The sequence below is a fragment of the Ixodes scapularis genome, unplaced genomic scaffold, assembly GCF_016920785.2.
Source record: "Ixodes scapularis isolate PalLabHiFi unplaced genomic scaffold, ASM1692078v2 ptg003631l_1__unscaffolded, whole genome shotgun sequence".
Lineage (NCBI taxonomy): Eukaryota > Metazoa > Arthropoda > Arachnida > Ixodida > Ixodidae > Ixodes > Ixodes scapularis.
Window position 1 is genome coordinate 15,617 of NW_024610343.1, and position 15,594 is coordinate 31,210.

The 15,594-nt window shown below is 50.8% G+C and overlaps 1 protein-coding gene across 4 annotated transcripts in view; it reads right to left on the reverse strand.

Moving 5' to 3' along the window:
• Positions 1 to 1,596: 1,596 nt before the first annotated feature.
• Positions 1,597 to 15,594, reverse strand: part of LOC121834700 (zinc finger RNA-binding protein) — a 36,665-nt gene continuing 22,667 nt past the window's right edge. For all 4 annotated transcript variants that reach the window (XM_042288433.1, XM_042288432.1, XM_042288431.1 and 1 more), the window contains 8 exons: positions 14,410 to 14,587; positions 12,820 to 12,970; positions 9,443 to 9,528; positions 8,445 to 8,540; positions 6,922 to 7,033; positions 4,772 to 4,869; positions 3,651 to 3,783; positions 1,597 to 2,096 (listed from right to left, as the gene is read on the reverse strand). In XM_042288433.1, the coding sequence (XP_042144367.1) occupies positions 2,029 to 2,096; positions 3,651 to 3,783; positions 4,772 to 4,869; positions 6,922 to 7,033; positions 8,445 to 8,540; positions 9,443 to 9,528; positions 12,820 to 12,970; positions 14,410 to 14,587 (922 nt within the window). In that variant the 3' untranslated portion in view covers positions 1,597 to 2,028. The remainder of the gene's footprint in view (positions 2,097 to 3,650; positions 3,784 to 4,771; positions 4,870 to 6,921; positions 7,034 to 8,444; positions 8,541 to 9,442; positions 9,529 to 12,819; positions 12,971 to 14,409; positions 14,588 to 15,594) is intronic.

The following is a 15,594-nucleotide window of genomic DNA, read 5'->3' on the forward strand; positions in this document are numbered from 1 at the left end:
TGTTATTTTTTTCTGTTTCCTTCCATTTTCCGGAAGGTAGCCTTTCCTCCGTGATTCGCTCGTTCTAATTCCCGGAGGAAAAAAAGAAGAGAACAAAAAGAACAGGGGGAAATGCGGGGAATTCTTCGCCCCAACTGCGTGGACACATCATCGTGACGTGGGCATCGTCAGATTCTAGCTGACCGCGTGCGTGAACCCGAACGTTGGGGCGGAGCCTCAAACAAGAATCATTCTAGTTTGAGGCTCCGCCCCTTCTTTCTCGATACGTCACAACTCGAAAGGTACCCGTTTGCGACCAGAATAGCACCCCTGGTTTCGAATCTGGCGGATAGTTTCTTATCGAGGTCTTCCTTTAAACGTCGCGACGTGCTTAACGCCGTTTTTAGAGCGCAGCTCTTAGGGGCCCGTTTCCAGCCTGAGCGGCGTCGCCGTTGGCGTCGGCGTCGCCGTCGGCGTCGGCGTCGCCGTCGCCGTCGCCGTCGGCGTAACCGCGCCCCTCCCTCTCCTCCTCCTCCCTCTCCTTCTCCCCCTCCTCCTCCTCCCCCTTCTCCCCTCCCCTCCTCCTCCGTCGGCGTCGGCGTAACCGCGCCCCTCCCTCTCCTTCTCCCCTCCTCCTCCTCCCCCTTCTCCCCTCCCCTCCTCCTCCTCCCCCTCTTCCTCCCCCTCCTCCTCCCCTCATTGTCCGGCTTGAGCGGCAAGGAGGAAAGCAGTGCGAAGGTGGAGGAGGGGGGAGGAGAGACGAGGAGCCGGAGGCGAGGGGGGGGAGGAGCTTGAAGGACGAGGAGGTGGTAAAGGAGAGGGAGTGGGAGCGGGAGGCGAGGAGGACTGGCAGGCATGATCACGAGGGAGGAGGAGGAATATACCCTCCACTCCTCCTCCTCAAGAGCTGCGCTCCAATTCGGCGTTACAGGAAGTTGTAAACGGCTTTCACTTTTTTAAACACGAAACGATAGCACACTATCGCCAAGATGTCCAATGGGAGGAGCCGCAAGGTTGCAAAGCCAGAGGACCCCCCCCATCGGCTGTGACAAAAGCGGGAGATGGGCATATCTTTCAGAGAGCAATTTCAAGAACACCCAAGAGACTGAAAATGTCGACTTCGTCTGCAGAATATGCAAGATGATTGAGGAGGTGGACACTAAACACAGAAACAAGAATGAGGAACTGAAAAGACCATGACTGACATGATTAAAAGTTGGGAAGACACCAACACTGCAGGTGCCGTGGATCCAAACGACATGGTGCATGCACTCCTAGGCCGGGTGGATAAATTAGAGCATTGCATCAGTTTGTGAAGCGAATGTCGTCCAGTCAAACTGACAAGGTAACTCCTGACAACAATGGAGGATCCTCCAGTGCACGAAGTGAGCAAGGAAATGGAAAAATACCTAACCAGATTGACTATCAGCGACATGCGTCTGTGATATCCTAGTGGTACCCCGTTTACTGGGACCTACGACGGCGGAGCAGGAGCACATCTTCAACATGAAAATGGCATGACGCAGGTACAAAAAGAGAAGCAAGAGGCAACCACATTTTTTCACTACTGCTTGGGTTCGACTGTGGTACATTCTAAAAGAAAAAACAAAACAGTGGTCAAGGTCCACAATGGCAATCTTTATTTGATGAGCTTCACAACGTTCTCCAGAATCCTTAGGTGCAAACGGGACCCTGCCTCCCCCTCCACTCCCAAGCGGGCCAGACTCCCAATACACACCGTCGCCGGGCCACCAATCCCAGGGGTTTGCAAACACACACACACGCTTGCACATTGCGTTGGACACACAAAGAGAGAAAACGTCCGCTTTTTGTCAGGGGAACGAAAAAGGTACTTGAGAGCACCTCGTGAAAAGGGGATGATTGGGACACTGGGCGACAAGCGTGCGTACACGAGGGGGGGAAAGCTGGAAATGGGGGGCTCTAGCCCGGGGTACGAGAAGCTAGCGGCCGCTAGGGTGCAGCTAGTGCGAGTGCAGACACGACTCTGGGCCAGCCAGTGCGAAGGCGACCCCGCCCCCTTGACGTCACTCAGGCCTTGGCCGCCGGCTCCGCCACTTTGGCCTGCTCCTCCTTCTTGTCCTTCTTCCCGTCGGCCCCTGCACAGACGGAGCGGGACGTGAGCCGAGAGAGGACGAACTGGAGACAGACTCACGTGCCCAAAAAGCCGTTAAACCACCCCCTACGTTACGCAGCCTGCCTTCTGCAGATAGAGGTGGGAACTTCAGAGCCGCAGTTACACTCCTCATACATCACATAAAAGAGTCAGGGATGGGTTTCTTCCTATAGTTCAGTGGTTTTAAATTCATTTGAGTGTGGGGGCCAATGTAAGATGGGTGGAGGGTTCAAAAGATTTCAAAGTGAAGAGACCTCATATGCTTTCTGTAAACTTGCAGTTTAGCCAGTGACATCCTTATATGAAAGCTTTATCTCTGACAGTTGCTCCTGCTGATCAAGTTCGTGCAGCCGAGATGCATCCTTGAACAAATAGCTTGTGCTTGCAGCCTTGGAATTGTTCTACATTACAAAAAGCCAGGAAGCAATTAATAAAGAAACAAAGTGCAAATAGACACAGATAAGTATACAACTACTCATGTTTACAAACAAACCGGAGCGCCCCTAGCGGACGCCACCGGCGCTGCGCATGTGCCATGGAGTGAGGGCAAGAAGCTCGCTATCGCCCATAAACAAACCACTGAAATGCGATGTTGTCGGCATCTGTGCGAGTCCCCCTGCCCTTTTTCGCGTCCAAAATGTTGATTCTACGTCTTCCTGGTAACGTCCGACTACTTCAGCGGCCTCAGCGAAATTATCGAGGCTCCTTACACCGCAAAACTTCGCATGAATAATGTGACATGCGACGATTCATTCTGCGTGGACGACGCAGAATGGACGCTAAAGTCTAATTCGCATGGTGAGATTTCGCTCGCAAATTTCAGTCGAGACAAGACGTTCCTTGGGACGCAAATGCGTGAACCGTAGCTGAGATAGTCGACATCGATACTGAAGATCACAAGCAGAATCGGACGGACCAGGTGAATCCGGCATAACTAGTCGGTGATGGCCACTGGTAACAATGATCGTCATCTCCTTGCATCTACTGTTTGCATCGAGCCCGCTTACCAACCTTAAAACTTTACTCTTTTGAGGCCTGCACTTCTTATCGCAAGTACTGGGCCAACATTTGGTCTACGGGCCGGTGTCGTCTAAAAGAGCAGACGACAGTTCAAACAATCAGGCGGCCGTTTGAACTTGAAGACGCACTAAACATAGTCCGCAGGTGATCCGTACAACTTGACGGTACAATGCATGAATACACGTCTCAAATGGGGACATCCGCCCACAGCCCCAGAACTGAAGTGCGGCCGACGCGCCACCACCGCGCCGTGACGTAACAGAGTTGAGTTTGTGTATAAACTATGTGAATAAGTGAAAAGAGCAGAGCTACTTTTCGAGCGAAAATGAATCGACGAGTTGAGATTACTATGGTGCATGCCATTTCTAGCGTTCAGAGGCGTGAAAACCGGTACTTATAGCCGGTTGCCTGCGGGCCGCCTCCCCAGCAAGTCGCGGGCCGCGCGTTTCAGACCCCTGCTATAGTTGGTTACAGGTTAAAAAGAGTTGGCAAGAGAGAAGAGGGCTGGGAAACCCACCCTCGGCCTCGTTGGCCTCCCCGTCGCGCCTGCGCTTGCGGTTCATCAGGTTGCGGGCAAACTTGGGAGGGGGCAGCGGGTCCATGCCCAGCACCTTGTGGATCTGGCGGAAGGCCACCAGGCGCAGGGCGTGCTGCAACGAAGGGCACACAGTCACGAAATGGAAAAACCTCTACGGTCAGGACTTCAAATCAAAACATTCTACGGCTAGGTGTTCAGCATTTTATTGTATCAATATTCCAGAAAAAAGTAGGGGTGTAAACATGGTACACAAACTATTTGATGAGGCAAGCCGTGAACCTAACCTAACCTAAAAAAATGACACAATAATTTTTTTTTTTTTTTTTTGAAGTGATAGGCAAAACTTGGCAGAGATTTGGAGCTCGTGGACTGTCGCCATCGCTATAGAAAAACGCTTCTCTCCCCTCTTGCCACGAGGAGAGGGAAGCTGGGATTTCCCGTCTGCCGTTCTGCACAATGTGTGCAAAGGGCAGCCCTGGCGTCCCAAGAAGAATTGCGCGACGAAGGGAGCCTCATCGTGTCGTCTGCTTGAAAGACTTGTTTCTAAACATTCTTTGCGTTATGCAAAATCACACTTTGGCAGTATCCAGTAGCTATGCGTAATGTTGTATGGTTTTAGAAGCTTCCACCAGGCTTACTTCACAAATCACTGGTGGCACCCGTCAGTAGCATCCACGACGGCTATGACAATTAAACGTCGGACCTCTGTCCTTGGGTATGTGACGGCACCATTCCACCCGCATTGCACAACAATGCTACGGCTATCGTTTTGGTTTCTTCGCACAATGCGGACAAAAAATAACTTTTTTTTATCAGACATGGTAATATTTTACACATTTACTGAATAAATGCAATAATGACTAAGAGGAGCTGAATTTGAATGTTTAATCAGTTAAGCAATTAAAGAAAAATGAAAGCGCTCGTTTGCCAGCTTTTCCGGGGTCGAGAAGACACGCCCCCCAAATAGGCTCCGGAAAGAGACAAATACGCGCCCTTAACTGGTAAACCGCTACATAATACAGGAATGCGGTAAACGCTCAACCAGAGTTTTGCAGTCGCTAAGACGTTGGGTGGCAGGTACCCGTCACGGGGGTGCCTACCTGAGCGCTGGCCGTGATGTCCTCGCGTGCCTGGTCTGTCAGGCCGGCCAGCGCATCCACAGGCTCCCTCTCGCAGGGGTCCACCAGGCCCGGACTACCTGCAAGCGCGGTCAACACCTAGCCGTCAACGACAGTCTGCGCCTCCCTTTTCCCCCCCTTCACCGGGCGGCAGCAGAGGCAGCGAGTCACAACAGCTCCGCGACAGTCCCAAACAATGAAAAAGAAGCAGAAAATCCCGTAGACTGTTGAAGCAACTCCCTATAAATATGTGCTTATTCATCTAAGCAGTGCAGCCGCACTAGTTCGTCCCCGACTCGTGTCAATCTTTGTTTCAGCTGTACAGACTCCCATGTCAACTTTTTATCATAGAATGAACTTCTTATAGCAGGGGTGGAAGCAAGCTTCAGCCCTTTGGAGCAGGTCTGGGAGCAGCAAAAATGCCCCCTTGGAGCACCTTTGGAGCAGTAAAAGCTCAACTTTGGAGCAGCTCAGGAGCAACAAAAATCAAGTTTCGTAGCAGTATAAGCAAATCTTGGAGCTGCTTGGTGCCATAAGCACAGATGTGTTTTTCGAAATCCAAAAAGAAATATAAATAAAAAAGAATCTCCATGCGACGTTCCAGAACCATTTCCAAACCTGACCTTTCCTTAAATATATAAAGATATTTGAATGGCTGCCATTGAGAACTGCCCTGGTGGTAGCGGGTTGGTTCCTCTCATAGATTTACAATACAGTGTAGACCGCATATAACGTATGTCGCAAGAGTCCCGAAAATCCGCACTATAACCAAAACATCAATTTTTCAGGCCAAAATACATGCCATGAGACAACTTACCTTTGTAAAAGAATTTATTTTATATTAGATGAATAATAAAGCTTAGTTTGAGGAAAGTCTATTTCACCAGACTAGTACACTTCTCTCTCAAGTGTGTCACATATTTTGAAAGAAATGAGCGACTTGCCTGGCGCAGCCTTTTAACGGCGTCGCGGGTTGCGGAAGGACGTTGCGAGCATTCAGGATTGCTAACCCTAATCACTTTTCTCTGGAGATGAAAATGCGTGAAAATTCGCACCCTTTATACGGTACGCGCATGAAATTCTCCAAATAAGGCATGAAATGCCTTACTTGCATGAAATGCTCCAAATAAGAAATGCGGGCGATGTTCGAAAATACAAATGCTTAGAAAGCACCACTATAGTCGAAGTAAACAGACACGACGACACTGGTGTTTTGGCTGTCTTGAGAGTGCCGCTACGACATCGCCGCACGAGTAAGTGAATCTTTCCTTCCAGTACGTGCTGGGTTATCATAGCGACACACAACGAAAATTCAGTCAAGGATAGCGCTTTTACGCGGAACGATGAGCTTTCACTGCGCCGTCCACGTCGACGATCACCACCGACGCCATGTTTGCGGATAGAAGAAGCCGGCCTGCGACCGCAACGCACGCGAACACTTCTCGACCTGCGATTGGTCTGTCGTTGCGGTTGTTTCCAACGCAGCGGGGGAAAGTTGGGCTGGTTGGGCTCGCTCCAACCAATACCACCTATTCCAACGCCTTGCGTCGTGAACGACACAAGCGTGCGTCCCTCCGTTGCTATGGCAACTGAAGCCTCTGTCTTCGCCTCTCCCCGCTCCTTCGAGCAACCTCCATGCCATCCTTGCCCCCGTGAGTGCCACTTGCGGCTAGCGCCGTTATCTAGTGTCGCACAGGGAAGCGTGCTCGCTGCGCCTGTCGGTCGGCGGGCTGTTTCAGAAACCGCACTATAACCGGTATTTCCCTTCGCGCGCCTGCATTTTAAGCGGTATGTAATTACATGGAGTTCTATAGGGGGCGAACCGGTGGTTTAAAAACCAGCGTTATACCCCGTCCTGCGCTATAAGCGGTTACAATGTAAGTGGTCTATACTGTAATAGGCATAATCGAACTCATTGGATGCGTGAGTTACAACGCCAAAAGGCGATCCTGAATTTTCTGCCGGAGTCCACTGGGAGGTTCGGGATTCATTTATTTATCTATAGCGCCACATTCATTATGTTCGCCCCACTTCACAACCACACAAGCCCCCAACCCGTCTTTGGGCGTACCACCCATAAACTAAGATTCTCATTCTCGTGCAAAAGTATGTGTTTTCAATCACTCACTCACCTGGCAGCAGAATGCCTCCGGCCACGGCTTCCAGCACGCGCCGCAGGGCGTCTCCAGGGGGCATGGGCTGCCCTGCACTGCTCAGCACCTTCTCCACCAGCAGCTCCAGGGCCTGCACAGCACAGCCTTCTCACGCACTTGCCCTCACAAGCACGTCTCCCTGATCATGTCCCCGAAACACGTTACTATAAAATGTCCACTCAAACACCTCGCCCCGATAACGGTGTCCCTACAAAGGTGCCCTGATATACATGTCCTACAAATATGCCCTCCCAAAAATGTCTCCAGAAACATGCCCTCACAAGCCCCAATAAACATACCCTCACAAATATGGTCTCGAAAACATTGTACCCACTACATGCCGACAATCATGCCCTAAGACACATTCCCACAAACATGCCCCGATAAAGGTGTAGACAGAAGAGCTCTAACCAAAAACCAAAAAACGGTTCAATCCGACATTTCAAAACCTGCTCGGTTTCTTCATCAGGGATGACTACATCGTGAGGAACAGCAGTTTTCATCATCTTCTTAGTTGTTTTCCGCCTCAAATTTTCTTCCTTCTTTTACACAGATGGTTTCTTGTTTGCTGCCGTCGTCAGTTAGTGCAATCCATGGACATACACCGTTGGCGAAGCCCTGGGGGCCTGTTTATGTTTCCCGGTGTGTGTTGTACAGTAAAACCTCGTTATAACAAAGTTGAAGGAGTGGTCGTAATTATTTCGTTATAACCATTAGTTTGTTATAGCCAATGTCCATTTCTCCCCACTATTAGCAAGCAAGGGGAATTATAATTGCTTTGTTATATCCATTAGTTTGTTATATCCCGTTTTGTTATAACGAGGTTTTACTGTATGTGCCAAGATTCCAGGGAAAGCCTTTTTTGGCTCTAAATCTTTAGATGGCAGAAATTTCATAGAGGGACTCATAAGTCACCACTTTGTACTTGTCAGTTCTCTGTTAAAGGGACCATGAATTCTGAAATCAAATTTCATACACCGATCGTCGTAAAAGGTGTGAAAAGAAACCAAAATAGGGAGCCAAAAAAATTTCTTCACTATAGAACTTTTAAAAGAAAATCGGCTGTCGAACGGAAATGGAGGCGTAACCTAAAACAAGGCACGCAGGCGTAACCTGAACCAAGGTACTATTTACGGCTTTTTTAAGCCCACTTGGAAGTAATAAAGGCAAGTTTTTCAATCTGCTGATTTTTCGGACTGCTCCATTATTCGGACGTTTTTTCGGTCCCAGCGAAGTCCGAATAATTGGTCGGCGACTGTACTCTAGATGTTGGTGGATGTAAATATGGCATCTTCCAGAGATATTTTTTTTTCTTCTGGGTAGTAACATCGCCGAAACTGAAACAAATCAAGAATTACGATGTGGTCAAAGAACCAATTTATCTGCCCTTGACGTGCGAGTGACGGTGCACAACGAAATGGTCTCATGGCCACCATTAGCCTGTCCAAAGTGAAACAGCTTTCACAGTCACCAGATGTCCCTCCCCCGTCCGGCCGACTCACCCAGGCGTTGAGGGTGCTCCAGGTGGGCACGCGCTGACACAAGTCTCGCAGGATGCGGATCACCATGACGCACGATTGCAGGCTGCTGGCCCTAGCCTGGATACCCCAATGCCCAAGGGGAAAGAAGAGGAAGGAAAGTACCCGGGCAGGGGCTTGGGTCAGCCGCCGCCGGTTCCGACGTTCTCTCCCACACAACACACCACACTCTCTTTTTTTTTTTTTTTTCTTTTGCAAAGACAACGCCGGCTGTTCTTTTTTTCTTTTCTTTTTTTCTTCAGTGCTCTTTGGCTTCCCCTTTAAAAGGCGACACATCCCCGCCCACCCTTTAGACTTCCCCGGTGCCGGGGCCGTCTTGGGCCGGACGATCTGTCATTTTGTTGGCGACTAAAATGCGAAGTCGATTAGGCGGCCACCCGTATCGGACAAAACTGCAATGCGTTTACAATCGCAGCCGCAACTATGTGTGCTACCTGTCGTAACCTCCCTGTGGTCTAGTAAACTTAACTTCAACTTGTCCCCACCAACCCTCTAAACTACCCCGACAGACTAGCCCTCCTGCCCAACCACAGTCCCGAGAGGACTGTGCGCCACGATGCTGTCAAGTTTCCCAAGAGCGTCCGCACCACATCTCCACGCCTCGACAGTTTTCTTCGCAAGTAACTCTGAAGAGAAAAATGTAACCCCAACTTGTTAGTGGGTATTGCATTAATTAGACGGCTTTAGCACCGACGCGTCTCACAAATCAGACTTCTCGTCGTTATGAGCAAACGTTAGCAGGGTGCCGTGAAACACCGTGAGCGAAAGAAACCGTAAACGAACGCGACGGACGGGCCCCGGCACCTCCCCACGCGAGCCTCAGGTGTCAAACTTTCCAGCCCCATGTTTTCTGTTTCCCTTCAGAGGTGAGCACATTTCCCGTCATGGGCACAAAGTGAGAGTGAAAGAGAGAGAGAGCGGTACAAGGCGTCACAGACATAAGGCTGAAAAGGCTTCCCAACCTGGAACCACTTGGCATGGCGCAAGGCGGCTAGAGCGTCCAGGCATTTCTGCCTGCCCAGAACATCCGGCGGGTCTTTTGCACTGGCTAGGAACCAGGCGGCAAAGGAGGGAGAGAGAGAGAGGGGAAGGGGGCACACGGCCCCCGTTAGTGCAGGGAACGGGTGTTTGACCCCCGCTGTCAACCCCCCGCAAGCACCCCTGGGGAATGCCCCAGCCCCAGGCAGGCCCCGTGCGAACCCCCAGCGTAACTCCTTAGAGAATGAACAAGGACTTTGCGAAACGGGCGTGCCTGGCGGTGGGGCGTCCCCCCCAAAAACCCAGACGATGCGGGGGGTCAAAAATCCTTCCGACCGAGCATCCAATCACGGCCCCCGCCCACTTTTCCCCCACCCGCTTCCACCGTCTCCTCAGCCACTTCTCGTCCGTCGCCGCCAACTGGTTGCTGCCAACCTCCGTCACCAGTGACCACAACAGACTCCCCCCCGCCCCAGGGGCGGCGTGCCGCACCACAGGCTCTGGAGTAGCCGAGGTGGCGCAGCACCCGCCGCCCGCTTCCCCGAGCTCGTAGAAACCTCTCGATGGCGCGCTCTCCGGCACGAGCTTCTTCTCTGTTCCCGAGAGCTCGTCGAGCGTCTCCAGACGTAAAGAGCGATGGGACAAGAAGGTCCCAAAGCACCGAGCATCCGAGTTTAGGAAGGCCGCAGAGATCAAAGCCACCTGCACGTTTGCAGCACAGGTGGGAAGAGGAGCCATCCCTTTCTCTGACCACTGAGACATGTTCTCTTGGGCAATGACCGGTTCGTGCAATTGAGCAACCGAGGCAACAAGCTAGTTCCACTTTCGGCATCCACTTTTTTTGCACGATGCTGTCGAGGCTATATACTGCAATGCGACGTGTGCACATGCAGCACGGCACTGCGACACCGAGTCGACGGAAAATCAGATCTTTAGTCCGGTGTCCAGGCTGGCGATGTTCAACGTGTTCCGAGTGTGCCAATGCAGGAATAGAATGCATTTTACATCTTTGCTGGAGCCATGCTGACAAAGTTAGTACGCATTCTACCTCTGCACCAGCGCTGTGCAGACAGATACCACATAGTAGTGTCGTGTATCTGCGCCAGTTGCATCAAGCTACCAGATCGTGATGCATTGTGCACACGCTCTTCAAAGAGGCACCAACGTCACCAAGGTGGCAGAAACACAGTTGTGTCACCATGTGTATCTACCGGCGACCACCGTAACTCTAGATGTGGCTTTAATGCCGTCAAAGCTACCCGCACCAGCAGGTAGCTTCAAATGGCGTCTCCTGTGGACTAGGGTGCACGCAAACGAGGCGCCAGCCAAGCATTTACTCGGCAGCGCACGGCTGCAGCACTAGGGAAAGTATGCCAGCCTCAACACCGTCGAGCACAAAAGTCAACGCCAATCATCAATTAACCACACACAGACACGCGCCAAGAAAAACAGCAATACAGTCTCCGACCACAAAGCCCACTACACTCAAAACGGATCGTTCTAAACACGTACATCTTTCACGACTACACTAGCTGCAAGTGCGGGGGTGGGGCCGTGTTACCACCTTGACGGCCCTTTTGCTTGCGCACAACACAGTCCTGCACTAAGACTGTTCCAACCTCACCAATCCGCTCGACGGCCATCTTCTGTACGTGCTACACCACTAAAGAGGCTCTTCCGGAGAAGCTGGCTGGCTGCACTGGGAAAGGAAGGTAAGCGTGGCCCGGCCTACGAAGTCAAGCACCGCACGGTAAATACTGGACGGTACCGGTCAGCAAACACGTTTTCCTCTCCCGTCACACTGAATCGACATCGAACTCCCGTCAAAATCACCTAGTTGCCACCACTCTACGCTACAAAATAATCTCGGGCCGCGACCCCCACGTTCATCTCCCAACACAGTTTGAAACAGCCATCAGACAAGCACAAGTATGCTCAGCGTAAACTGTTTTGCGCTCCACTTCTCGGGCTAGTGTAGTTTTCCACTTTCCGGGCTAGTGCAGTTTTCAGTGCTGGAGCCCCGTATTGCCACAAGAGCTCCTGGGTCTGTTCCGCATCCAATTTGTGCAGGTTCTCAAAGTGAAGACAATGCTAAACGGCTCACGTAAGTCGTTTTGACACTGTTGGAGCAGTGTGGAAGCTACGCCAGCCTCAAAGTGGCACAAAAAAGTTGACGCCCAATGCAGAGGACCATGACTTCATAGTGGTTTAAGGGGGGACGCTGCTCTCTGAAGTAAAATATATATATATAAAAAAAATATTTTAAAATTGTGTTGTGCACTTTACAGGCAATTTCAGTCTTGTTCCAAAGTGAAGCTTTTTTTTTTTTTTTTTCAAATATTGATATGAAAAGAAAGTAAAATGGGCCTGACTATTTTTTCCATTAATTCGCAATAAACTTTTTTACACTATTTTATGGATGCCAACACCCTACTTGTATGCAACCAGGTTTCATAGTTTTTCTTTTTTCTAGCAGCAGTATAACTAGGCATACAAAATATATATAAAATTTGGCAGAAGTATATTTTAAATGCCTCCAACATTTTTTGCAACATATTCCTAAACTTGTTCGAGTTGCACCAAAAATCTTAAAAAATCATTCTACAGTCTTCACTTGTATTCCATTGTGTTCTGTAGAACCATTCTACCGAGACAAGTCTAATTCCTAATCTTGCCCGTAATCTTTCCAGATGTCTCTTCAGTGGCATCCAAACCAACCAAATACATGAAAACACAACAGATTGGTAATCAGAATGCAAAGGCCGACATGACGGGGGAACTTCAATTAAACTGTTCCGCTGAATCACTACCAAAAAATAAAAGCCCTAGAAGCAGTGTTCCCCCTTAAGGGTCAGTTCGCACGTATGTGGCAGCGCTAAATCAACACCCCATTCAGTCTCGTCGTAGCCTGGCAAACGGCAGAGGCCATGGTTCCAGTGAGCCAACCGATGCGTCCGAGGGAGATGCACTACCACGCTCATCCGCCCGGTCGTTTGCAGTGCCGTCAAAGGCACAAGTGAGAGAGGAAAGTTGTCCTCGTATAAATTTGGAGTGACGCGTTAATCTTCCGCGTGGGACAAAAGCGAAGTCTACAACACACAAAGGAGGGTCTGGGTAAAAGGGCAGTCTTTCGTTGCCCTCTGCTCCAACCTGTTGGGTTATGCCCCCCTACCTTCAGTGACGCGCTCCCCTTCGTCGCTCCAATCGGCTCGACGAGGACCACGGCGTTTGCCTTAGGCCAAGGTAAGCCGAAACCAAGTGTACGAATGGCAGGTGCGATTTCTGGCGCTGCCGCGTACGTGCAAGTGGACCCCGAGAGCAAGAGTCCCGCGTAGATGGGGCATGGCCCGGCGCGGCCTACCGTTACTGGCGTCGGTCGGGGCTGTGTCCCTCATGACGGGAGAGGTGAGGGTCACCCAGACCGTCACCTTGGGCTCCCCGGTCGAGGTGAGCAGCACCGCCGCATCCTGGGGGCTGGCACGCACCTCGTACTTGTCGTCAGGGGCCACCGCCTGCACCGTGGTCCTCGGATTACCCGGGGTTCCCATCTCGGTCGCGGAGAGAGTGAGGTCCAATTCGCCTCTCACGGAGCGAGCTAAGACATTGTTCGTATACGGTTCGCCTGCTAAGGCGAGCGACGGACGCAGTTTGTCTGCTACGAAGTGCCATTCGAATCAAAAATGAAAATAAAACGAGAAAACTCCGTGCATTGTTTGCTAACATGTCCGGGAAAAGTTGATTGTCTGCTACCAGCAGAGCACTGCAGAGAAGCGAGAGAGAAAGCCTGTCTAAATTGCGATTGTAAAGGGTGCTACAACTGGCTTTTGTGCAAACCTTTTACTTCTTTACTTGCACTGACAAAATGCAGTCACAAGTTTCTCCTCTTGCGGTGGCTTTTAAAATGTGGCAGAAACCGCAGAAGCCTCCAAATTAGTATGTATGGTGCATGCAACAGGTCCTGAACCGGAGTGTCCCGCGTTCTAGCTAGCCCACAGAACGAAAGTGGTCCCGAGGTGGCAACGGAAACCGCCGTAATGTGTCGTGTGTCTCGAATCTGCCAACTGGAGCTAAAAGTTAAGTACCGTATTTACTCGCATAATGAACACTCCCCCCCCCCCCAAAAATACCCCTATTTGGAGGGGGGGGCGTTCTTATGCGTGGTCAAAATGTTTGCAATTACACGCTTTGTGCAAATGGCATTCTAAGTGTCATTATGACATGGCAGGGTACTGTGACACGTCTCCACTGACATCGTGGACGGGCCACAGTAATTATGCTGTATAAATTGCAAACCTCTTTTAGGGCACTTTTGGTGTGCCTTTTGCCAAAGAAAAAGTGCCTTACGAAGCTCACTCAGGAAGGAGAGCAATGCGACCGTTATTAGGCCTAACCACTCTCACTCACTGTGAAAGCGGACCACAGAGGACGGCGTGTTTCTTGACATCAATGCATCCTATAGGCGAGGAATGTCCGGGGCTGGGCAATTCCTAGACCCCAGCTCTGTCAAATGTGTGTGCCGCTCGGTTTCACGGTTGATCACTTCCGCAAGTACGCATTTGCTGCCGCTTGCAGCCATTATGAAAGCGGCTTGGCTTGACTTGGACCGACCACTTGGCGGCAAAAGAAAACTGACTCAGTGGCTGGCTAAATTGGACGCAATTCGAGACTTGTGGAGCTGAAAATTGGAAGCGCGTTCATTACGCGAGGGGAAAAAAAAAAAGCAAACCCAAATATTGGTAGGAGTTTTGGGGGTGCGTTCATTATGCAAGTAAATACAGTATGAGCAAAAGCGAGCGTCGCCAGGATCGCGTTGTCTTAACCGTCAAGCTGGAGAGCGACCTGCATCAAAACAGGCACCTGCCACGTCCACTTTCGGGAGGAAACTGAGGGACCACTTTTGAGAACACGGCAAGCACGTTGGTAGGAAGCTTGTTCCCCTGTCGTCACTCACCGCCAGGTGCTTGGGCAGCAGGGCAGCGACACGGGCGAGCAGGGTGCGCCCGGGCTTCTCCGAGCACATCACCACCAGGCCCACGGTGAGGTCTCCGGCCAGCAGCAGGCCCTTGGCCAGCACACCAACACGCATCACCCCCTTCAGCAGGCGCTGCTGCTGCGGGGCTTCCTCCTTCCTGTTCAATGGGGACGCGGGTGAGAATCCCGCTCGCCCACACAGAACTTAACATTTCTCACCAATGGGTAGATTGAATCTCGCAAATACCGCAAAACCGTCGGTCTACTTCTGAACTGGAAGCGTCTAAGTGCTACTCGAGGTGTTTACGTGTCTCTCGGGGTGAAGACATCCTTTCTTGCACCAAGTGGACCAGCGCATGACGTTTGCGGCAAAATAGTGTCTAAGCAGGAGCCAAGCCTACGCGCTCAAATCACATTACTATGCACATACCTAAAAAAAAAGTTGGGCGAAAAAATTGTGTAATGTCACCGCTCAAGCAAAAGTGTGTGTGTGCATAAGAAGCAAAAGTGTGTATGTGTAGATGAAGTTGCAAGGGGCGCTGCGTGCTATCGGAGTGCTGTTCTAGCCACTGCCTTCCTCACTCGCTACTTTCTTCACTCTCAACAAAATCATGAGAAAGCCATCGTTGACCCCTCTGCCTTCTTAGGAAGGAGATTTATTGTTAAGCTGCGAGGTACATGCAGTCGCGATAACAAGCATACTGAAGTTCATTCTCCTCCTTTTCCCCCTTTACACCGAAGCAAGGGACGAGGCCAGTGAGGCGAGAGCGGCTAAGGCTCAGGAAGTGTAAATAATTCCTCCGCAAAGTGCTATTTCCTGTTTTTGCTGCTTTATGTAACAATGTTCTCCAGCATACCCCAATTTTTGTTGCTGCCTTTATATAATGTTTCTTCAGCAGGATACCCCCTTGTGTAATGCCCGTAAGGGCCTTCAAGGTTTAATAAATGATGATGATGTCTGTTGAATTTCCCCAACTTCTTTCGTGGCTTGGTAATTGCCAAATTCTAGCACGCCGATTGCTCGCGGTGCCGCCATGCCGCTTTCATTCCACAGCAGTCGCCGACAGGGGCGGTGGACGGAAGACTAGTCAGTCTTTCTAGGGACCATACTAGCGCTACTGCACGTTGGTGCCACCTTGACTCGAATTCGCCCCATTCGTTGTAG